Source organism: Cyanistes caeruleus, chromosome 3 (assembly GCF_971803275.1).
Source record: "Cyanistes caeruleus chromosome 3, bCyaCae1.hap1.1, whole genome shotgun sequence".
Taxonomy (NCBI): Eukaryota; Metazoa; Chordata; class Aves; order Passeriformes; family Paridae; genus Cyanistes; species Cyanistes caeruleus.
In genome coordinates, this window is record NC_141703.1 from 69,152,299 (window position 1) to 69,171,818 (window position 19,520).

The 19,520-nt window shown below is 45.1% G+C and overlaps 2 protein-coding genes and 2 non-coding genes across 4 annotated transcripts; all 4 read right to left on the bottom strand.

Moving 5' to 3' along the window:
* Positions 1-1,021: 1,021 nt before the first annotated feature.
* Positions 1,022-2,639, bottom strand: RASL11A (RAS like family 11 member A). The gene is made up of 4 exons (XM_023919075.2): positions 2,422-2,639; positions 2,277-2,333; positions 2,124-2,203; positions 1,022-1,924 (listed from the first exon to the last, which is right to left on the bottom strand). The coding sequence occupies exons 1-4, from the start codon at positions 2,540-2,542 to the stop codon at positions 1,472-1,474; spliced, it is 711 nt and encodes a 236-aa protein (XP_023774843.2). The 5' UTR covers positions 2,543-2,639; the 3' UTR covers positions 1,022-1,471.
* A 4,671-nt stretch (positions 2,640-7,310) lies between these two features.
* On the bottom strand, positions 7,311-12,232 carry RPL21 (ribosomal protein L21). The gene is made up of 6 exons (XM_086881705.1): positions 11,993-12,232; positions 10,546-10,624; positions 9,948-10,009; positions 8,854-8,966; positions 8,052-8,202; positions 7,311-7,441 (listed from the first exon to the last, which is right to left on the bottom strand). Exons 2-6 carry the CDS (start codon positions 10,610-10,612, stop codon positions 7,352-7,354), a joined length of 483 nt encoding a protein of 160 aa, XP_086737831.1. The 5' UTR covers positions 10,613-10,624; positions 11,993-12,232; the 3' UTR covers positions 7,311-7,351.
* Positions 8,662-8,794, bottom strand: LOC111943560 (small nucleolar RNA SNORA27). Its single transcript, XR_002870954.1, has one exon. It is a non-coding gene; the product is annotated as a small nucleolar RNA SNORA27 (small nucleolar RNA).
* Positions 9,150-9,230, bottom strand: LOC111943559 (small nucleolar RNA SNORD102). The gene has a single exon (XR_002870953.1). It is a non-coding gene; the product is annotated as a small nucleolar RNA SNORD102 (small nucleolar RNA).
* Positions 12,233-19,520: the final 7,288 nt, after the last annotated feature.

The window sequence follows — 19,520 nt, forward strand, 5'->3', positions numbered from 1 at the left end:
CCCAGCTTCAGTCTGTTCCTGCAGCTCTGGGTATCAGCTCTCCTGTGCCCTTTGGTAGGGCAGCACAGGGCCTTCAGGGAGGAGACATGCCTGGACTGAAGATGTGCACATAGCCCAGGGTGGGGAATGGTGCTGCTGGCATCCCACACCCTGCCTGGTGCTCACACAGGTCTCTGGTGGTTCTGCACAGAGAATCGTCTTTAACTTCCCTCAATTACCTCAACCACCCTTCCCTCAATAACCAACATCAGTAGGCAAAGAGTGAAGGTGGCCCAGGGAGCTTCAAGGCCCAGGGATCAGAAACAACAGGGAATGCCCACTAACTGCACGGCACAGCACCTACCTGCCTTTCCGAGCACAAGGAAAGAAGGAAGTGGTCTTTTGACTTAATCTATGAGGTTTCACAAAATAAAACCTCACTGGACTTGTGCTTGAGCGAGGACAGTGAGTTTCCCCTGTATGGATTTATTCACTTCCACTTTCTACAAAGCATGGAATAGTTTTATTTCTCACACACGTAATTCAGAGGCATACTGGAAGTGCAAAACCTACATTCCATGCTCAGACATCCAACAAACAGTTAATAAAACCCATTCTAAGCACGGTTTAGAGTTTATGTGAAGTAAGAGTAAAGTCTGACCTGTTTCCAATAGCTACAAAATTACTCTGGGGAAGATAAAGGTGTGATTCCTTTCAAATGTAGCTATTTTCTGTCCAGGGAACCTACGCATCAGTCCTTCCTATCGCACATCTCCAGAGAAAGCAACAGCCAACCCACACACTCCTCTGCTGTGGATTGCTCAGCACTTTGTTCCACAGCAATCTGTGGGAGAAACTCAGCCCTCCTATTAAATGCTTGGGGCTCAAATGATTAATTCTGTAGAACACATCTCTAAGGCACATCAGAAATTGGAGCTTATTCCCAACAGCCTATCAGCATTCAGGCTATTACGGGCGCAAGCAAAACAGCAGCTTTGAGGTAGGAAAGCAGTTCTGTTATAACCAGAATTCTTACAGAAACTTTCATATTTTCATATTTAATTGAGCTTTTTTTTTGTTTCCTACAAAGTTTTCCACCATGGGCTTTCCAAGCATTGTATAAAGGCAAGTAATGATTTACATCATTAACACTCCCATTTTACAAACAGGAAATCGAAGCCCCCAAAGAAAATCATATGAGTAGCTTAATACAGAAAATCCCAGTCCCCCAAAAAAGGAAATTTAATCAAAGCCTTCTGGCAAAAGTCCCCTTTCCAACTACCTCTATTTAGTTGCTATGTTGCTATGCAGCTTTTTTTTTTTTTTTTTTCCCAAAAATAACCCAACTAGTCAAATGAAAGAAGAGCAAGGAAATTGCAAGCTTTGACACACTTACTTCTACACTGCTGGCATTAGTACAAAAATAAATATTTTTATTAACTAGTTTACAAAAATAAACTCTATTGAGTCCCATGGGATCTCATTGGGAGGTTTACTTGACTTTGGAAGATAAAGCCTGTTTGAAACGTCTCTTTAGATCTTGCATGTTGGGAGATTTGGGCCGAGGGATGATGGATGACCGCCTCCTGTCCGTGCTGCCAGCATGCTGTAGTTTGCTGACCTCCTTGCAAAGATACTGGAAGACATCACAGACACCTTGGGAGTCCTCACTGGTGGAGATTTCCAAGAACAGGCTGCCCAGTTCATTTGCTAGCTGTAGTCCCTCTTTTGCCTGTACTTGCCTGGCATGGAGGAGGTCTGCTTTGTTCCCCACAATAATGATGGGAGTCCTGGCATCGGGGTGCACCTTGCGTATGTGCTGGTAGAGAGGCTGGACTGACTGGTAGCTGCTGTAGTCTGTGATGGAATAGACCAGCAGGAAGCCCTCTGCCCACTTCACGCACCTGGACAGGGAGTCCAGCACCTGCACGCAGTCTTCCTGCACCTGCCATACAACAGAGAGCACAGATTCGGCATTGGGTCATGAAAGCATAAAGGCCGCATCACAGCATCATCAAACTGGTCCAAAGGGAAGCCTGAGCTCTGTCTTAGGAGACGAAGTCTAGGCATGCAAGAAATCTGGGCTCGAAAGCCGAGCCTTTGGGTAGCAGAGGAGAACCGATTGAGCCTAAATACCTCCGTACCTGGATGCATCCCGGCGTGTCTTGGATCTGTACGGCAACGTGGTCCCCGTCCAGATGGACCAGCCGGGAGTAGAGGTTGCCTGGGGAGCAGAGAGCCGTGAGCCGCCTGACGCGGGGCCCCGCCGCGCCCTGTCCCAGCGCCCCCCGCCTCACCTGTGTTGGGCTCGTAGTCACCGATGAAGCGCTTGGTCAGGAACCGCACGATCATGGCTGAAACACAGAGCGCCGCGTTAGGCGGGACGGGCGGGCAGGGGAAGGGGCCGGGGCCGGGGCCGGGGCCGGGCAGCCCCGCACTCACCGCTCTTGCCGACGCCGCGGGCACCCAGCACGGCCAGGCGGAGCTGGGCGCCGGGCGGCCCCGGGGGGCACTCGGCGATGGGCGCCAGCAGGGAGGGCTGGGACATGCTCGGCAGGCGCATGGGAGAGGCGGCTCCGCAGCCGGAGGGCTCGGACGGCTCCGCTCGGCTCGGCCGGCAGCGCCCGGAGCGGGCGGCCCCGGCGGCTTTTAAAAGCCCCGGCGGCAGCTCCGCCCGTGGCACCGCCCCGCCACCGCCGCCGCCGCCGCTGCCCCGCCCCGCCCCGGCCCGGCCCGGCCCAGCCCAGCCCGCTTCTGCTGCCGCCGCCCCGGCCCGGCCCGGCCCGGCCCCCCGGCGGCACCGCCCCGTGGCCCTCCAGCCCGGCCGCGCCCCTGCAGCCCTCTCCGCACCTGCCCACCCCAGGTTGTACCCCTCGCCCTTTCTCCCACCCTCCCCGCTGCCAGGGCGTGGGGTGGCCCCGGCGGGCACAGGCAGCAGAGTCTGGGGGGCAGCCTCGGCAGGCCATGCAAGCTGTGTCCCACGTTTGGGGCGAGCTGAGCATCCCCCCCGCCCGAGGCAGACGGGAAAATGCGCCACCCTCCTTGCAGTGCGGGACTCCAGTCTTGAAAGAAAGGAAATTATTATTTTACCTCAGACTGTTTTGTTTCCCACACCTGAACACATCCCTCTGCAGCTGGCGTTGAAAACCCAGCTTGTGAATTAAGCAACTGCCAGCCCTGAAACCTAAGTGGTCTTGATTTGGCTCTTTGGGTTTTTGAAGCAGAAAAGTTTTGGAGAATGGTGCTCCACCATGGGCTACCCATAAATGAGCCTCAGACCTGCAAGCAGCTGTGCAGATGTTTCAGTCTCCACAAACCATTGCCCTGGCCCTTGCTTCTGCTGCGTACTGCCTTGCAATTTTAAGTGCTTAAAAGAAAAAAAAATCTATTCAGAGGCTGCTTTAATTTTTATCAAGGAGATAGCACATGCCAGCAGGACACAACACGGAAGAGGACAGTGGATGGCACTCAAATGGACTGATCTCATGGCACAGAGGGATGGAGCCACCGTGAGAGCTGCTGGGCCCCGGATACAGGCTGATGCTTAGACGGCCCAAGTGACCCTGGATGCTCACACACAGGCAGCTGAGTTAAGACAATACTAAGTAACATCACTTAAAGCAGTACCTGCAGAAAAGCATGGTGGAAGAAGCACTGTTGATTATTTGTGCTACTCTAGTGCCTAAGAGCCCCTATGGGTTTCTTTTAACTTCCAGGGTATCTTTTAACTTCCAAAACCTATTGGCCCTCAAGTTTCTACTTTACTCCCCATGATGCCAGAAAGCTCTTTTCTTTTAAGAAACAAGATTTCTCTTGTATCACCAAAAGCTCTTGGTTTCCAGAGGTTCCTGTTATTGTCATCTGCTCCTATTGTCAGGGGATTGCTTGTCTTTGACCTCACTCACAGTGCCGGCAGCAGCTATTTTTATACATTTCTTTACAAAAGAGCTATCAGAGTACATTCAGTGTGCCTCTGAAAGAATGCTACTGAAACAAGTCCGTTCCGGGCAGATGATTCCCAGGCGCTGAGCTGTGAAAGCAACATTAAACAGCCGCCCTTCTCAAACCTTGAGAAGCTGCCTCTTTCTGGGCACCTGTACAGCTCAAGCTGCCTTGCCTGCTGCTGGGAGCACCCCCAAAGGCACATGGGGGTGGTCAAGCAGAGAGATAACATTACCCAAGCCCAAGTAGGACACCCTGCGGAGGAATTAATGTCCAGGGTGTGATGGACTGTGTCTCCATCAACACCTGCCCAGGTGCAACAAGAGCAGCTCAGTAAACTGAAGCAGTTTGGGCTCAGATTAGCTGTCCCCATTCTGCAGACTAAGCACCACTGGGATGTGTGGGCCTCAAAGCTATTCCAAAGGGCCTTTCTGTGCTCTGCAGGCCCCACGTGGAAGCGCCAGGCTGTACTTTGTCACTGCAGATGGCCTACACCACTATCCCTACGGCCCATCACTACCCCCTTTCCCACAGCAACACTGCCCAGTGCCAGGTACACTGTACTGCTGCCTGACACATTTCCCTGGTCCAAGCTCTGCAATGTTCCACAGCAGTACTTCTGAGGGGAGAGTAGGTGGCTTGCTCCTGTGACAGTGGCAGGGATGGCATCCTGAGAGCACCCAGAGCTTCTTTTTTTATTTTTCTGAATTCCTAAGCTGTACGGGTGCTGCTGGCGGGAGCAATGTTCCCACCCCGTGCAGCCTCTGCACTGACAATGGTTCCTCCTCCCCCTTCCCAGTCCCTCCTGCCTTTCCACTGACCTTCCCTGCCTAACGCTGCCTACACAGTGCCCAGGAAACCTCAAATCCTGGTGCTGCCAATATGCTAAACAAGATGAAGCCGACAGCTCAGAAGGCAGCTTCCTTGCTGCTTCTCTAGGAGACAACAGGAGATTTTCTCAGGGCTTTTGGCAGGGAACCAGCAGTAAACAGTTTGTGGCTGTAAAGGAGGGAGAACTGGTTACAGCTTATCGGTTTACAGTGTAAAACCCCTTCCAGGGCAAGTCAAAACTGGTGACTCCGAACCCTGTAAGGAACATGCTTCATGTTTCAGCTCAGGACTGGAGATGCCCAACAGGCAGTTCTTCAGCTTTTCCCAATTCACACATCTCCCTCTTTTGTCAGGATTGTGCAAAAACAGGGCAGCCATACGGACAGGAAGCAAACTTCAGCAGAAGGTATCGAGGTCTGCTAAGTGTCTGGGCTGTGCTTCTCCAAGCTTCAGATGAGCATGAAAACCCCCACTGCACTGAGTGCAACAAACAAGCAGGTTACACCTTAGTTTATTTGTCCTGTTTCCAAACACTAAAAACAAAACCAAAAAAAGGTTATTTTCTTCCTGTACAAACTCAGCTTCATTTTCAGTCATTTCTGGGAATCCTGACCAAGGAAAGACTTCCCTCTCTCTCTTCCCAGCCCACACAGGGCTTCCAAATATGCATTTATAACCAACTACTGTTGGCATAGTGACCTTAAAAACAGTTCTTCTAAATAAATTGGAAAGTGTTGCAATGTGGTGTCTCTGGAAGCACAGCTCTTAAACAAGACCACGGTAACGCTGTCCAGTCTTATTATTCCAAAGAGTTGAAAGTAAGTTCAAAAGTTTAGAACTATGCCCCACTTATGATGTTAATGATTTCATCCTGCTGCTACAACTAATCCTCTGTGATTTTGACAAATGAGTACAAACCAAACACAGAACCAAAATAGCTTAGACATGCATGCATGAGAAGCAAATTTAAAATGCCATCACCAAAGTTTGTATCCAATACCCTCCCCCTTAATTCCTGCAAAGCCTAGTGGAAAATGATGCTTATCTTGGAAGGCAAATACCAATTTTAAATGGCTGTGGAAACTGACAAGCCAAAGAGGCTGATGAAGTATACAAATCCTGCTGCTCCAAGAACAGCCCTTGACCATAAAAGCCAAGTGTGTAAAGTGCAACAGTGAGGGCTTCAGGACAAAGTGGTGCATTCCATGTCCAACACCTCTGGTGTCAGAATACAGCACTACTGTCATGGAGCAGCCTGATTGATAAGGGGCAAGCTCCTCGAAGTCACTTCCAAAGTCATTCCAGCTAAACAGCCTGCTGCACCTTCTGAGATGGGAGCTTGGAGAACCTCAAACATAGCAATCTGCTCACTAGAACTTGAAAACTCCAGCATCTAAAGCCCATCACCCTTAAATACCAGCCCAAGCCAGACTCTGAAGTCAAGGTCTGAAACCTACATTCCATGAGAATGGGAACACCCACAACTGCGTTAGGTAAAAAGCAAAACTCATGTCTGCTCCTTACTCCCACACTTACAAGCTGCCCTGCAATTCACTGTTCAGTAACTTGCAACAGCCAACACGTACAGCTTGAGGACACTTGCTTCTCTAGTCACGTGGACTTTAGTTTTACATCATTTACAGAAGGTAGATGAGCAATGCCTGACACGACACTTCAAGGTAAACTATTATTTACCTGTAACTACAAAACAACTAAGTCTGAGATTGTGTGATTTCAAGGCTAACCAAGCAGGCTCCCTTCAGCAGTCTCTAGCAAGCTTCATGCTGCTTCAAGCAAAGCTCACTAAACCAGAACTGCCTAGTAAAGAGTCAGCTGAAGATCTTCCATTTAAGAATTGCACAGGTAGCACTGGGCTCTTTTGAGACATCAGTAAATCTGTGATGAGAGGAATTCACTGCAACATTCAACAGGCACACAATAAACATTTAAAATAAAAGTGTTTAGCTATGCCAGCCAATTAAAATGTTAAAAATCAAAATACAAAGGCTGGCTGTTCTGGAATTAAACCCTTGTTTCTAAACTACTACTATTTTGTAAGAATGCTTATTGGCACAGGGATGCTGTAAACATTATTTTACAGGTTACAATGGTTGAAGACAAAATCTGACTACAGACATTTCCCCGTTTTCAAAAACAGTTTAGACAATTCCTTGGTATTCATGAGGCCCTTTAGCCAAAACCTTGCTTCAATGAAATCTGAAGCCCCTTATTTCTTTTCCTACAAAAAGGAAAAATCCAGCCTTTTAAGTGGCACTGGGCAGTTCTTGATACAAGTTCTTAGTTTTCTGGTGAAATATTCCATGTCCCCTCGTAACAGCTCATGATCATTACTAAGCACTAGCAAATTTCAGTGATCCTAGCATTTATCATCTAAATAAATGATGAAACTCGTCAGCAAAAGCTGCAGATGATTTAAATGACTAAGCATCATGGTAAATGCAGGCTAAATAAATAAACTTCAATAAAAGAAGGTTTCTAAATCATCTGTTCAAACAAAAAAAACCCAAAACCAACTAAATGAATCAACCACAATCACATACACTTGTCCAAAACCATCTCTTTATTTTTTAAACATAGATTATGCCATGAATTCATAAGGAATTGGCTCCAGCAGCTCTGGATCCTTGCCATTAGTTCTCACAAAGTGTGCTTCTCTTGGTGGAGCAGGCTGTAAACAGAAAAATAAAAAACGAAAACTCATGGCACTACAGCTCAAAAGCAACTTTCCAGAAAATAACATTCTGTCAACCATTTAGCACCTTATCATAGAAACATTATAGAAATTTTACCATTCCTAGTCTCATAAATTTGATTCAAGAAATAGCAGTAAGAAAATGATCTGCCAGAAAGCAAGCCTGGCTCTTGCTGTTGTCCTGTGTCCTAAAAGCCTATGCTTTACCCTCTGCAGCTGTCCAACCCAATGAACATGAAGTGATGTATCCTGCAGAAGCAAGAGCCATTACCTCTCCTCTGAAGTCAGGTTATTAATTCTTTCCTTCAAGGGTTACAACAGAACGTGTTGCAACTAAAAAATCAACTACACCAAAGACTCTACTGATCCTAAAACCATCCAAAGCTGCTGCTGCAGACTTAGCAACAGCACAGAAAGCACCCAACCCTCTGTTCAGAGCTGCAACTAACATTTCCATCCGGCACAGAGCAGCTCTGCTCAGGCACCAAACATCCCAGACAGCCCAAATGCCAACACACTGCATGAGGCCACTACTCCAAGAACAAAGTTATCTCCTGCAGGATTGTGACCTCAACAGAAACATTACCTGACGTTTCAGTTGAACCCAAATGCCTTTTTCTTTTGCTTCCTTTTTCTTCCTTTCATTTTCCTTCACACGCTGCAGAAAGCTGTCTCTGCTCTTGGAATGTTTAATATGCTCTATACGCACATTAATTCTCTTGGCCAGAATCTTGCCCCTAAGAAAGGGAGTCAGCTTTTAATCTTCACTTGAAAAATGTCACTTTAAATCAAGACTTACAGCCCTTACAGAAGTAACTCAGTAAGACTGATCACAGGTCATTTTTCTTTAAAGGGCAATACCTCAAAACACAGCTGCAGATACACATCAGATATAACTTACATATAACTAAAAGCTTATTATTATATAAAAACATATAACAATGTGCTCACAATTTCCAATTAAAATTGTGGAGAATAAGTAATTTTAGCCTCTCAGCATACAAACAAGTCATACTATTATCGATGCACAGCAGTCCAGCTCCTGGAACCAAAACCACTTTTTTTTTTTCACTAAACTGTAAAAAATTCAGATGGATACAGCCACAGACTAGTATTTAAAAGGGCTTCAATACCAGCACACTGGCTTAGAAGCCCTGCTAGGTAATGTGACTTTAGGTGCTGATAAGAAAAACAAAAACTGTTTCCTCTGACAGGATCCAAGTCAAATGAGCATCATTTGCCTGGGTTATAAAAAGGAAATACACTTTACCCACCTCGAATGACCAATCAAGACAAGAACTGTCTAACTGGCAAAGTGAAAGGAGGGTGCAATTACAGTTCAACTTCCTTAAATATCAAGTTTCAATACAAAGAATTTCATTACTTACTTAACCTGCTTGTTAACAATAATGCCCACAGCGTGCTGGGTAACATTGTACACCCTTCCAGTCTTGCCATGGTAACACTTGTGGGGCATGCCTTTTTGAACAGTACCCATACCCTATTAATGAAAAAGAAAAGGGGAAAAAAAAAGGGGGGGAGGGGAGTAGCATAAATTATTTTTATTTCAGAAGTAATTTAAAGTGTATCTTTCAAATTATTTAAGATTTACTTTTAAAATATTCCCATTTTATCTCAAAGTTGGAATTTATAAGCATGCAGATTTTGCTATGTCAGTTCTGGTAGCTTTCAGCGTCGGTGAAATGATTTATCACTTTGCTTACAGAAACAGCAAGCAATCACAAGAGACATTCATCATCAAGCTCCAGCGCGTGAGGAAGTGCCAATTCTGAACAACACATTCTTCAAGTCAAACAGCAAACTAGCAAATTAAACACCACCTTCTGTGTGACTGCAACAAGAATGTGGCATTCCAAACGAAACCAAAGGATTCAACCAAGCAGGAATCTTTGATGAAAGGCTTTCACATTCACTACAACTAGTTGTTGAAGTACAGACAACTTTAAAAGACAAGTTCTAAAAAATACCAAGTGACGGGAAATGCTATTTCACTCCCCACCGCCTTTATTAATACATGTGATGCATCCTTACTTTTATTTCTTGATTTCTAGTTTTAGTACAGCTTGACAGTCACTTAACTATGAACTGCCCCACCATAAATCATGGCTCATAACAAAACATCTACTGAAGTGACAGCTGTGGTTCCTATGAAAGTTGAGCCAGTAGCCAACTCAAACATTGGCTACAGCATATTTCACTCCCATTTTTCAGCTGAACACACCGTAAGAAGGCAAAGCCAAATTATATATATCTACAAAACCCCATATACACCAGCAAATGACACCAAAGCGCTACTATTGCTCTGGCAGCACTGTCATGCCAATACTGCTCCCCAAGTGAGCAGCAGGTGCCTGTCTTAACACACACGACCCAAGCAACAAAAGAGTCCACCCCAAGGAACTGGAGACTGCACAGGACCACACTGCTTCAGCTTTCAGTTACACAGCACTGCAGTAAGTACCTTGATATCAACTATGTCACCCTTCTTGTAGATCCGCATATAGGTAGCCAGAGGGACGACACCTGTTAAGAGACAGAAATTTGGATATTTAGGAAGCCTGGTTTTTCACACATACATAAAAAAGAATGGGGGACACAGATCATGCACTTCATACAATTTACTTATTTTTTTTTTTTAAAGCAGCAATTACACACTTCAAATTTTTAAAATACCCAGCTAACAAAAAATTAGATTTGTGTTTCCAATACCGAAATTGAAGAGACATTACATTATTCAATATATCGATATAAGTGCAACTGCTTATTGATCAGACAAAAAAAACCCTCTATGTTTTAAGTAACTGCTAAAATATTTTCTTCACCTTCAAACTAATTTTGAAGCACTGACAGAATTAGCACTGTGGCTACTGTCAAGCAGTCAGAATACCAATGCATTTGCAGTAAGACCTCAGAGCTCTGTGTACAGTTCTACAGTTTTTAGCCCAAGTTGTCAGAAATCCTTTGGCACAAGCCCTAGTTTCACAGTCCATCCCCAGGGACTGCAGCTGTCCACCAGGTCAGTAACTGGATACAGTGTTGATACTGTAAGAGAAACTCACCATGCTTGCGGAACGGCCTCGAGAACATGTAACGCGTCCCCCTCCTCTTTCCCTTTGTGTTCGTCATTTTGGCTGATTACTGTAAAAATGAAGGCAAATTATTCAGAACTACTAGTTCGCTCACCACAAAGGTGACGGAATTTTCAGATATTTCAGATTAATGGAGTCTTTAAGCCTATTCAGAATGACACTACCTCAATTCAAGCAATGGTACGCACTTAGGCATCCAAAGAAATCAGAACTCATAGGACCACAGGTTAACTCAGGTTAGAATGGATGCCAGCAAGGTACTCAGTTTAACTCCTGCTTACAGCAAGGTCTACTATGAAATCAAACCAGGCTACTCAAGAGCTTTCTCCAGTCAGCTCTTGAAACCCTTCAAGGATCAAAGAATATTCAGCATTAGAAGGGACCCACAAGGACCACCAAAACCAACTCTTGGCTATGTGCAGAACACCTGAAGAGTCACAGCATGTACCTGAGAGCATTGTTCAGAAGATTACTGAACTCTCTCAGGCTGGTGCTGAGAAAGCATTCCAGGGCCCAACCACTCTCTGGGTGAAGAACATTTCCCTGATACACACACTAAGCCTCCCCTGACACATCTTCAACATCTTCATGCTACTTCCTTGGATCCTGTCTCTGGTCACCACAAAGATCAGTGCCTGACCCTCCACTTCCACTCGTGCAGAAGTTGCGGTGATGAGGGTTCCCAAGAGACCTCAGCTGCTCCTTGCAGGACTTTCCTTCCAGACTCTACTGCACAGGCTCCCTAGGCAGCATGTTTGGAGGCTTTGCTATTCCCATTATCATTATTCCCCTTATATCCAGTGCGCGCTTCTCCTTCTGACTTCAGCTAATTGTTTCACGTTCCTTCCACATGCCAGGCACCAGGATACATCCTCTCGACCGTGGCGCTGTCAGATGTCCCCCGATGGCACCTCTACCCCGTTCCCTAAGCTTTTCCTTACAAGGCATCCATAAGGCAGGATTTCCACCACATTTATCGGCCACTATTACACAAGGTTCACGTGCTCCGAAGGCCTACGGGGCCATCCCGGGGGCGTCTGCCCCGAGGAGCCACCCCTGTACCGCCTCCCCCGCCCCTCCATCCCGGCGGCGGCCGCGGGGTGACCGGGCCCGCCGCCACGTGCTGCAGTTCCGTACCTGCAGCCGCCGCGGGCCTCGGCAGCCCTTTCCTCCCTCAGCAACCTCCCTCCTGCCCGCCCCCCCGCAATCCGCCCGGCACGGCCACCCGCAACCCGCGGCCTCCTCGCTCCCTCACTCCCCGGCCTGTGCAGGCCGTGGTGCTCCCATCAGGGCCGGCGACCCCACGCCCGCCCATGCCGGCAGCATGACCACTCCGGCCGCGTCCCCGCTCCGTGTCCCCGTCCTCCCGTGTCCCCACGGCGTCCCCCCGGAGCGGCGGAGGGGCGCGGGTGCTCACCGTGCGTGCGCACAAAATGGCGGCCCGGCTCCAAAGGAAGGGGGCGGTGCCGCGCCCGCCCTTAACAGCGGGGCCTTGGCAGGGCTGCCCGCGCCGCGCCTGACGAGAAGGGCCCGTCCTGAGGGGCAGCGAGCGCCGGGATGCTGATCCCGAAATACAGCAGCGGTGAAAGTCTGACTCTTCGGCTGAAGCAGGAACAAGCGCCAGGGGGTGTCACGGCTGTGCACGTGTTTTCATGGCAACGGGCACAAAGTGAGGCACAGGAAGTTCCAGCTGAACATGAGGAAGAAGTTGTTTCCCGGGCAGTGACCGCGCGCTGGAACAGATTGCCCAGAGAGGTTGTGGAGCCTCCCTCACTGGACCTATTCAGGAAAGTGGACGCAATCCTGTGCCGTGTGCTCTGGGATTTTGGTCCAGGTGACCCCCGGTGGTCCCTTCCCTCCTGACGTATTCTGTGATTCTCTGAGATGGGGGTGGGAGAGGTTTGGCTGCGGGGATGGCGGGGAGCAGGGGACACAGAGAGCGAGGTGTCTGTCAGGGCTCCCGAGGAGCGAGTCCTGCCGTGAGCAGCTGGCCCGCCTTCCATAAGGAGTCATAAGTTTGGAAATGTAAAACATAAGCAGCCAGCAGGGTGTTTTACGACATGAAGGCAGCGCACCAATATTTAAGTTCACGGCAGTGTGAGCCCGCTGTGTGTCAGTCACGGCTGCCCGACCGGAGATCCCGGAATCCCGGGTGGGAGAAGTATGTCAACAACCAGAGGTGAAGAGGCTGCGCAGGTTTGGGGTTTCTTAGTATTGTAATGAGGTTTCTTCGTATTATGATGCCGCAATCTCCAATTTAAGTGGCAGAGATTTCCACCAGATAAATAAAGCCCGTATTGTCCACAAAGAGCCTTTACAGTGGCACAGGTTGCGTCGGCTGCGAGAAGGAAGCGAATGGTGAGCAGGTTCCCGAGCTGGCAGTGACTCATTGTGTTTGTGCATCTCCAGTATCGGGGCAGACAGCAATCATCATGAGAAGCCGATTGCAGTGAGTTAAGAGAGGGCCTCCTTCCCCCAAGCTAAACATGCAGGGACGGTTCAAAACTTGTCTCAGCGAGGAGTTGCCCTACTGCAGAAATTTTTGTTTTGAATGAACGAAGCACTTATTTAATTTAGGGGAGGAATGATTACTTAAAGTGGGGTGTAAAAACATACACAGTTCTACTAATGTTGTCTTGCAAAACTCGAACCCTTTCAGTCATCACTTTAAAGCAAGTTTAATATTTTTGGATTGCAAGTATGGATATGGAGGATTAAATACACTATCAGGTTTTGCTTGTAGAGCTACCTGGCAGGACGTGTTCTGACAGACAGGCCCTGTCTCCACATGAAACCTTTTGGAGTAAATTGTTATATTTAGAAAAATGTGTCTGTACTCCATCCCTTCACCATGAAAAATCTAGAATTTACAGCACTTGGTATCGATGCAGAGAAAAATCCGTATAATTTAATATGCACTCAGCCCAGGTACCATGAAACTTTTCCAAGCATGAGGATAGTTGCAAGCCTGAACTTACCTCTTAGGTGAGAAAGTGCGTCGGCAACAGATTTCAGAGAGGATATCAAGCAAAGACAGGAAGCCAAATCCTAAAAGGCATTATTGGATAAAGGAAGCTAGGCATTTGCAGTGAGTGAGCTGAAGGTCTTAATCTTACCAGTGATTCACACGGAGGACAAATCTCCACATCGCCCTGGAAGGAATAAGGAAGAAACACCACGTGTTGAAACCCATGTCCACATACAGAACACATATGGAAACAAGTATGGAAAGTGTCATTCATAAGGGAGCAGTAACTGGGAACTTATTTGAGCTCTGGCCTTTTTGTGGCCAAGTAACACATTCAGAATTTGCTACATATTTTTTTCCTGGATAAACTGCATGACAGGTTGATTCAAAATTTCTGTAATGTTTCTATTCATAAATTTACCTTGATTAGCACATTCCCAGAATCCTTCTTTAGCTCTACATTTCAAAGAAACAATCATGTTTCACAGTTTGTCTCCATTGAATCACTCCCTAGGCATGCTGAGTCTGATCCAGAACTCCATGCTGTCTACCAACATTTTATACATGGTTTCCCAGAACTGAGACCTGATGAGCAGTTAAAGACTGCAAAGCCTTTGCATGTTGTACACAAGAAGATTTCTTAAAAATGTCTGTCTCCAGCAGATAAAGGCCCACGATTTGTGGGGGGAGTTCTGGTGTGGAAACAAGCTAGCAGCCAAGCAGACATGGGGGAGACCTGCAGCTCTACATTCCAGTCTGCATGTGCTCCCCTTACTGCCCTGCCTTCTCAAAAACCCAGCCTAAACTGCTTTTCTCTGATCAAACCACAAGTTGTAGTATCCATACTCCAATTTCTTCTAGGCTGTAGGCAAGCACCACATCTGATTCTGCTCCAGAAACACCAGGTACTCAAGATGGGTGAACACAAGTAGCAAGGCACAGCTTAACACGAAGATCCAAAGCACCAGGAAGGTCCCAGACTGGTGCTCCACCCATTTTGTAGTCCAAAAATCTTTCTACATCATGGTAAACTGTTTCCCTCCCACTTTGCCTGGCTTAGAGGTAGAGCAAGACAGGGAAAACAGCTTCAGTGGGAGCCAATTCAAAAGTTGCTGGGAAAGGGAGCTTGAAAGGGAGGGCTCATTAGAAGTCAGAGGAGTGGAGAGTAGATAAACATCACTGTGTTGTTATTCAGAGTGGAAAGAACCATGCCAAGACCCAACCATTTTCAGTCCCCAAGCTCCCACAGTCAGGATCCTGGTATCTTTTCTGGGAGAGCCCTATTTTGCTTCTGACATTTCTCTGCAGCATCTGTGTGGATGATGGCTCTCTGTAAAGAATAAATGTGCTGTGATGATTCTGCACATGGGGTTGCCAGGAATCCTTCACTGAAATTTTAATGCACAGTGGGATCTGGCTTGCTCCTACGCTTAGCGGACCAAGTGATATACACAGAGATCTTGAGTGTGACATTCCATTTGTGTTGGGTTATTCAGCAGGTGTGTGGAAGGAATTTAAATTAATGAGAGTTTGTAAAAGGCTTTGAGGTGAAAAATGAAAAATATTCCCCTTCACTAGGGTGTAGGTTTCCTGTGTCTCACAAAATGCGTTCATTACATGAAAAGAAAAAAAGATAGCTGATTAGGACTAAAGTTTTAACAGAAATAACTGAGAATAGATGTTAAAGAGGATTAAAATCTGCAGTTCCTTTTGTGATAAGATTGAAAAACCAAGATCCTAAATTGAAAATCAAGATTGTGAAGTTGATTGGTTACCCCATCCAGAGAAGTGCAGCACCTATACTGTGCTTTTAATCAGAAAGTTACCAACCAAAATAATCTGTGTCATCTCCTCAAGTGACCCAGTTAGTCCATTGTTCACTCTTTCCAAAAGGAGCGTGTTATATGGCATCTCAGAGTCATGCTTCTGTCCCCTTTTATGGTCTCTTCAGCTCCCCCGTGATTCTAGCCCTAACAACCAACCTTTTTATTTCTGTAGTTTGTTCATCTCTTTATCCACAAAACCCCTTCTGTAAGTACAAACTTGAGCCTAGTTCCATGGGAGTTAAAAATCAATCAAATTAGTGTCTAATCAACGATTGGTCTAATCAACCAATCCCCTTCCAAAAAATGACAGTGCAGACAAACATCTTCAAAGGACTCTTTGTGGAATTGCAGAAGTGCCAGTGCAGGTGTCTGTATTGAGCTGCATTGCCGGTGAGGCATATCATGGGGAAAAGAATGGGAGAAACGACAGCCTGCCTTTGAGAGAAATGTAAAGGCAAAAACTCTATAGACCAAGAATTGTGACTGGGCTCAGCATTTCACACATGGGTGGAAGTTTTCATTACACTTATGGTACTTAAAAATTTGTTGCCAATTCAAAGTGTTCCTTGATGCAGGTGGATTGACACCAGAGTGAAACAAGTGGCCTTTTTTCCATCATTATCAAGACTACACCATGAAATCTGAAATACTGAACAAGTTCTGTCATTCAGCTGCTTATTTGATTAACATGGTACTCTACCCATACAGAAATCATTAGGAGCTTACATGGTATCTGTTTCGTAACTGTGACCACCTTCTTACTAGTAGCAAATAATATAAGACATTTATCAAACTTCAGATTTATCAGACTTCATTTCAAAAGCAATTAAGGTCCCTTTCTTTCCTTACTAACAGAGCAACTTCTCAATCAACTGGTTTTACTATTCAATGTATCCATTATTCAGTTATTCAACTGGTATAATTATTCAGTGTTTTCTCATACTTCCTATGTTACCACATTTTTGTCTCTCTGTAACCTGTTCTGGGTCCAAACCAGTTACCCAGGAACAAGCAACTCCTTGTCACCATCAGCTTCAATGTACATTTTTGTTTTGGCTAAAAGTGATTAGCCACTCCTACACTGATACAAGTGATAATTTCAGATAATTCTGCTCCTTTGTCATGGAGGAACTCAGCAGCTGCCAGTAGCAAATCGGCATAATATGGGGATTTTTGTGGGGATGTTTTTTCAATAATGTATGGAACATAAGTATAGAATTAATATTCAAATATATTTATAAAATTCCAATCTTTCACAATCCAACCTTGAGCCCTTTGCTAGCCCTCTTGGGAGTCACTAACTACAGCTTAAGAATTGACTTAATGATTAAGATGCTATTTTCTCTTCCTTTGTTTATGTCTGATTATGTCTTGATTCCAACTTCTAGTTGGAAGAACAATGCTTACTCTTTTCCTCTAATTATTTGCACAGAATATCTCCTTTACACTTTCATTTTACCAAACTAAATACCCCATGTTCTCGAAGCCTCCACACATTTAGTAGGCTCTATGCATTTGCTCCCATTCCCACACACCTCTCTTGATTATGAGTGTCCAGTTCATACAAAACTGTGCCTGTTAACTTGCTTACTGTGCACCCATTGCTTCTGAGATACTTTCTGCTGTTACTGAGGATGATCACAATCATCAATAAAATAAAAAGTTTAAGAAGGGCTGATGGATGTAACAGCATAAAGTAAAAATGTGGGTGGAATCATTGTCTAGTCTATAAATATAGCATTCTATTAGCAAATTGGATCTGAAGTATCCATTTGCATTTCTCATTAATTGTTCAGATCACAGCTACTAATATAATTGTTTTTAGTTGCTTATGAAATGGCAAAGAACCTTGCTGGAAGGAAAGGGCTATAAAAATGTTGCTAGTTTCATTTCAGGTAAAGGAATGTTTTCTGCTTAGTGTTAGCTGAACTCCAGCAAGCACAAATTTAAATTTCCCTTCCAGAAGGAGAATTATGCCAGATTAAATTTGTTCTTCTGTAAGAATGCCTAAAGACAAAGTAGAATGTTTACTATTTTAATAATGCTACAAAATGCTCTTTTTAATAATGCATGAAGTAACCAGAATTATTGCAAACTCATTGTAACAATCTTTCAGTAAACATTATTGTCTTGACTCTTGATTTAAATATCTTCTGGATGCCAAAAGAAACTCCTATCCTGCTTGCACAGTATCTTCTTGAGAGAAAAGGAAGGATCACATTCAGAAACTACAGGAGTAAAAAGCACACTGTTATCTATTACTGTTATTAGTGCATTAGAGCGCTTCCCATGTGTTTATAATTCCACTTATGTGTTCTTTCCTAGGTGCTTTAGCAGAGTTTGGATCTGTGGTCAGAAAATGTTGGCCTTCACTGAATGATTTGCTTTCTGCCTCCTTTCCAAAGTGGGAAATGGTCTGTAGCTTCTGCAGTCTTACACATACCAGTATCTTAAATTATGAACCTGAGACAGAGCCCTTGACATCACAAGGTACAAATGCCTTAAAATAGTTGTATTTTTAAAAAGTACATGTACATTTATTTTCACCCTGTTTTGAACATTTTCAGTCCTGCCATCATTTTCCAGCTTTCTGGCTGATTGAGCCATAATCTTGTTATAATAAGGTGAATTTCTCAAGTAATCCTGATCACCTGATCCCAGGAACTGTGGTTGCAAGGGAGCTATCAAATATCACAAGGCTTGCGATAAAATAATGAGAGTTGGCTACACTCTGACAACTCCTGTCAATGAGACAACAATAGCTGCTCTGAACAAAAACTGCAGCCAGAAAAGAACAAATTAATGGTCAGTCAAGAAGAAGTGAAACAGAGAATTAGCAAAGGATAAACTCGACCAAACTTTGACCAACCAAGAATAAACTAGACCAACTTTCCCATCTATGTAATTGGAATAATAGCACATATATATGGAGCAGGGTTATTGTTAAGGATCAGTTAATTAATATTTGTGAAATGCTGCGGAGTCCTTCACAGAATATGCAAAATAGCAATGTGAACTAATCAGCATATGGGCTGCTCCAAGGTAGCTGCAACTTTTCCAAGGGAGAGAGGCAAGTGAAGGGACAAAACAAGGAAAAATTCCCACAGGGAAAATGGCAGTAAGTGCTGCAGGGAGAGAGAAGGAAATGAAATTGCAGGGGAAATGGAAGGAGGAAATGAGACCATACGGGACAAAGAGGTGATGCTTGGATTACTGCAGTATAAAGACACAGGGCACAAACTGTATGAAATGGAGCGTTATTAGTTCTGCTGCTCATGCAATAACTTGTAGTTTGTTGTTGGGTTTGGATTTTTTCTTTGTTTGTTTTTCTCCCATTTTTTGTTTGTTTGTTTGTTTGTTTGTGCAGTTTTATTTAGCTTTGTTTTTTAGAAAAAACTAAGTATAACCAGAAAAAAACAAGTGTAACCAGATGGGAGTATTTAACTGACCATCTGCAAGTACAGAGGGGAACTGTGGGTTCTCCAGGGTATCAATCTTGCAAGAGAAGAAATCAAAATCATTCTACTTCTGTACTGCTGACAAAGAGAGCATTGTTTGAGAACTGATTGCAACAAGGTCTTAAACAATAGCTTTAGATCAGCGGAAGCACAAAATATTGCTGTGACTGTTTCAATTAAAACAAAAATAATTCACCACCCGTTAGTGTCATGAAAGACACAGGCTATGCACGGTAAATGTTCTTTAACAAATTTATTATCTGCACAAAACAGTTTTCAGTATTTTTTTCCTACCTCTTTTTGGATATTTTTTTCTATTGCATATCTATCTCCTTGCTGGTTTACATATTCCTCCTTAGCCTCCCTTGTATCTTGGTGCTGTAGGGAACTGATTAGTGGGGGAAGACTGTAACGATACAAACTCTTCACCTGGAGGCTGCCTGTTGTCAGATGGTGCGTCACTGTTGTTATTCCATGACAGCTAATCTTTCTTTTGGGAAGCTGCTGCGCAGATCACAAAAATAAAACCTTGCTGACTGCAACGGGAAGTGTTGCTTGGTATGCTGGTAGAGAACACAGAGACTGAGGAAGCATCTTGTACTTCTTACCTCTAATAATGGATATTCCAAGTTAGTGTCAGACACTGTCACTGACTCCTGAAGTTCCAGACTAAGGAGAAACTGGAGTTACTGA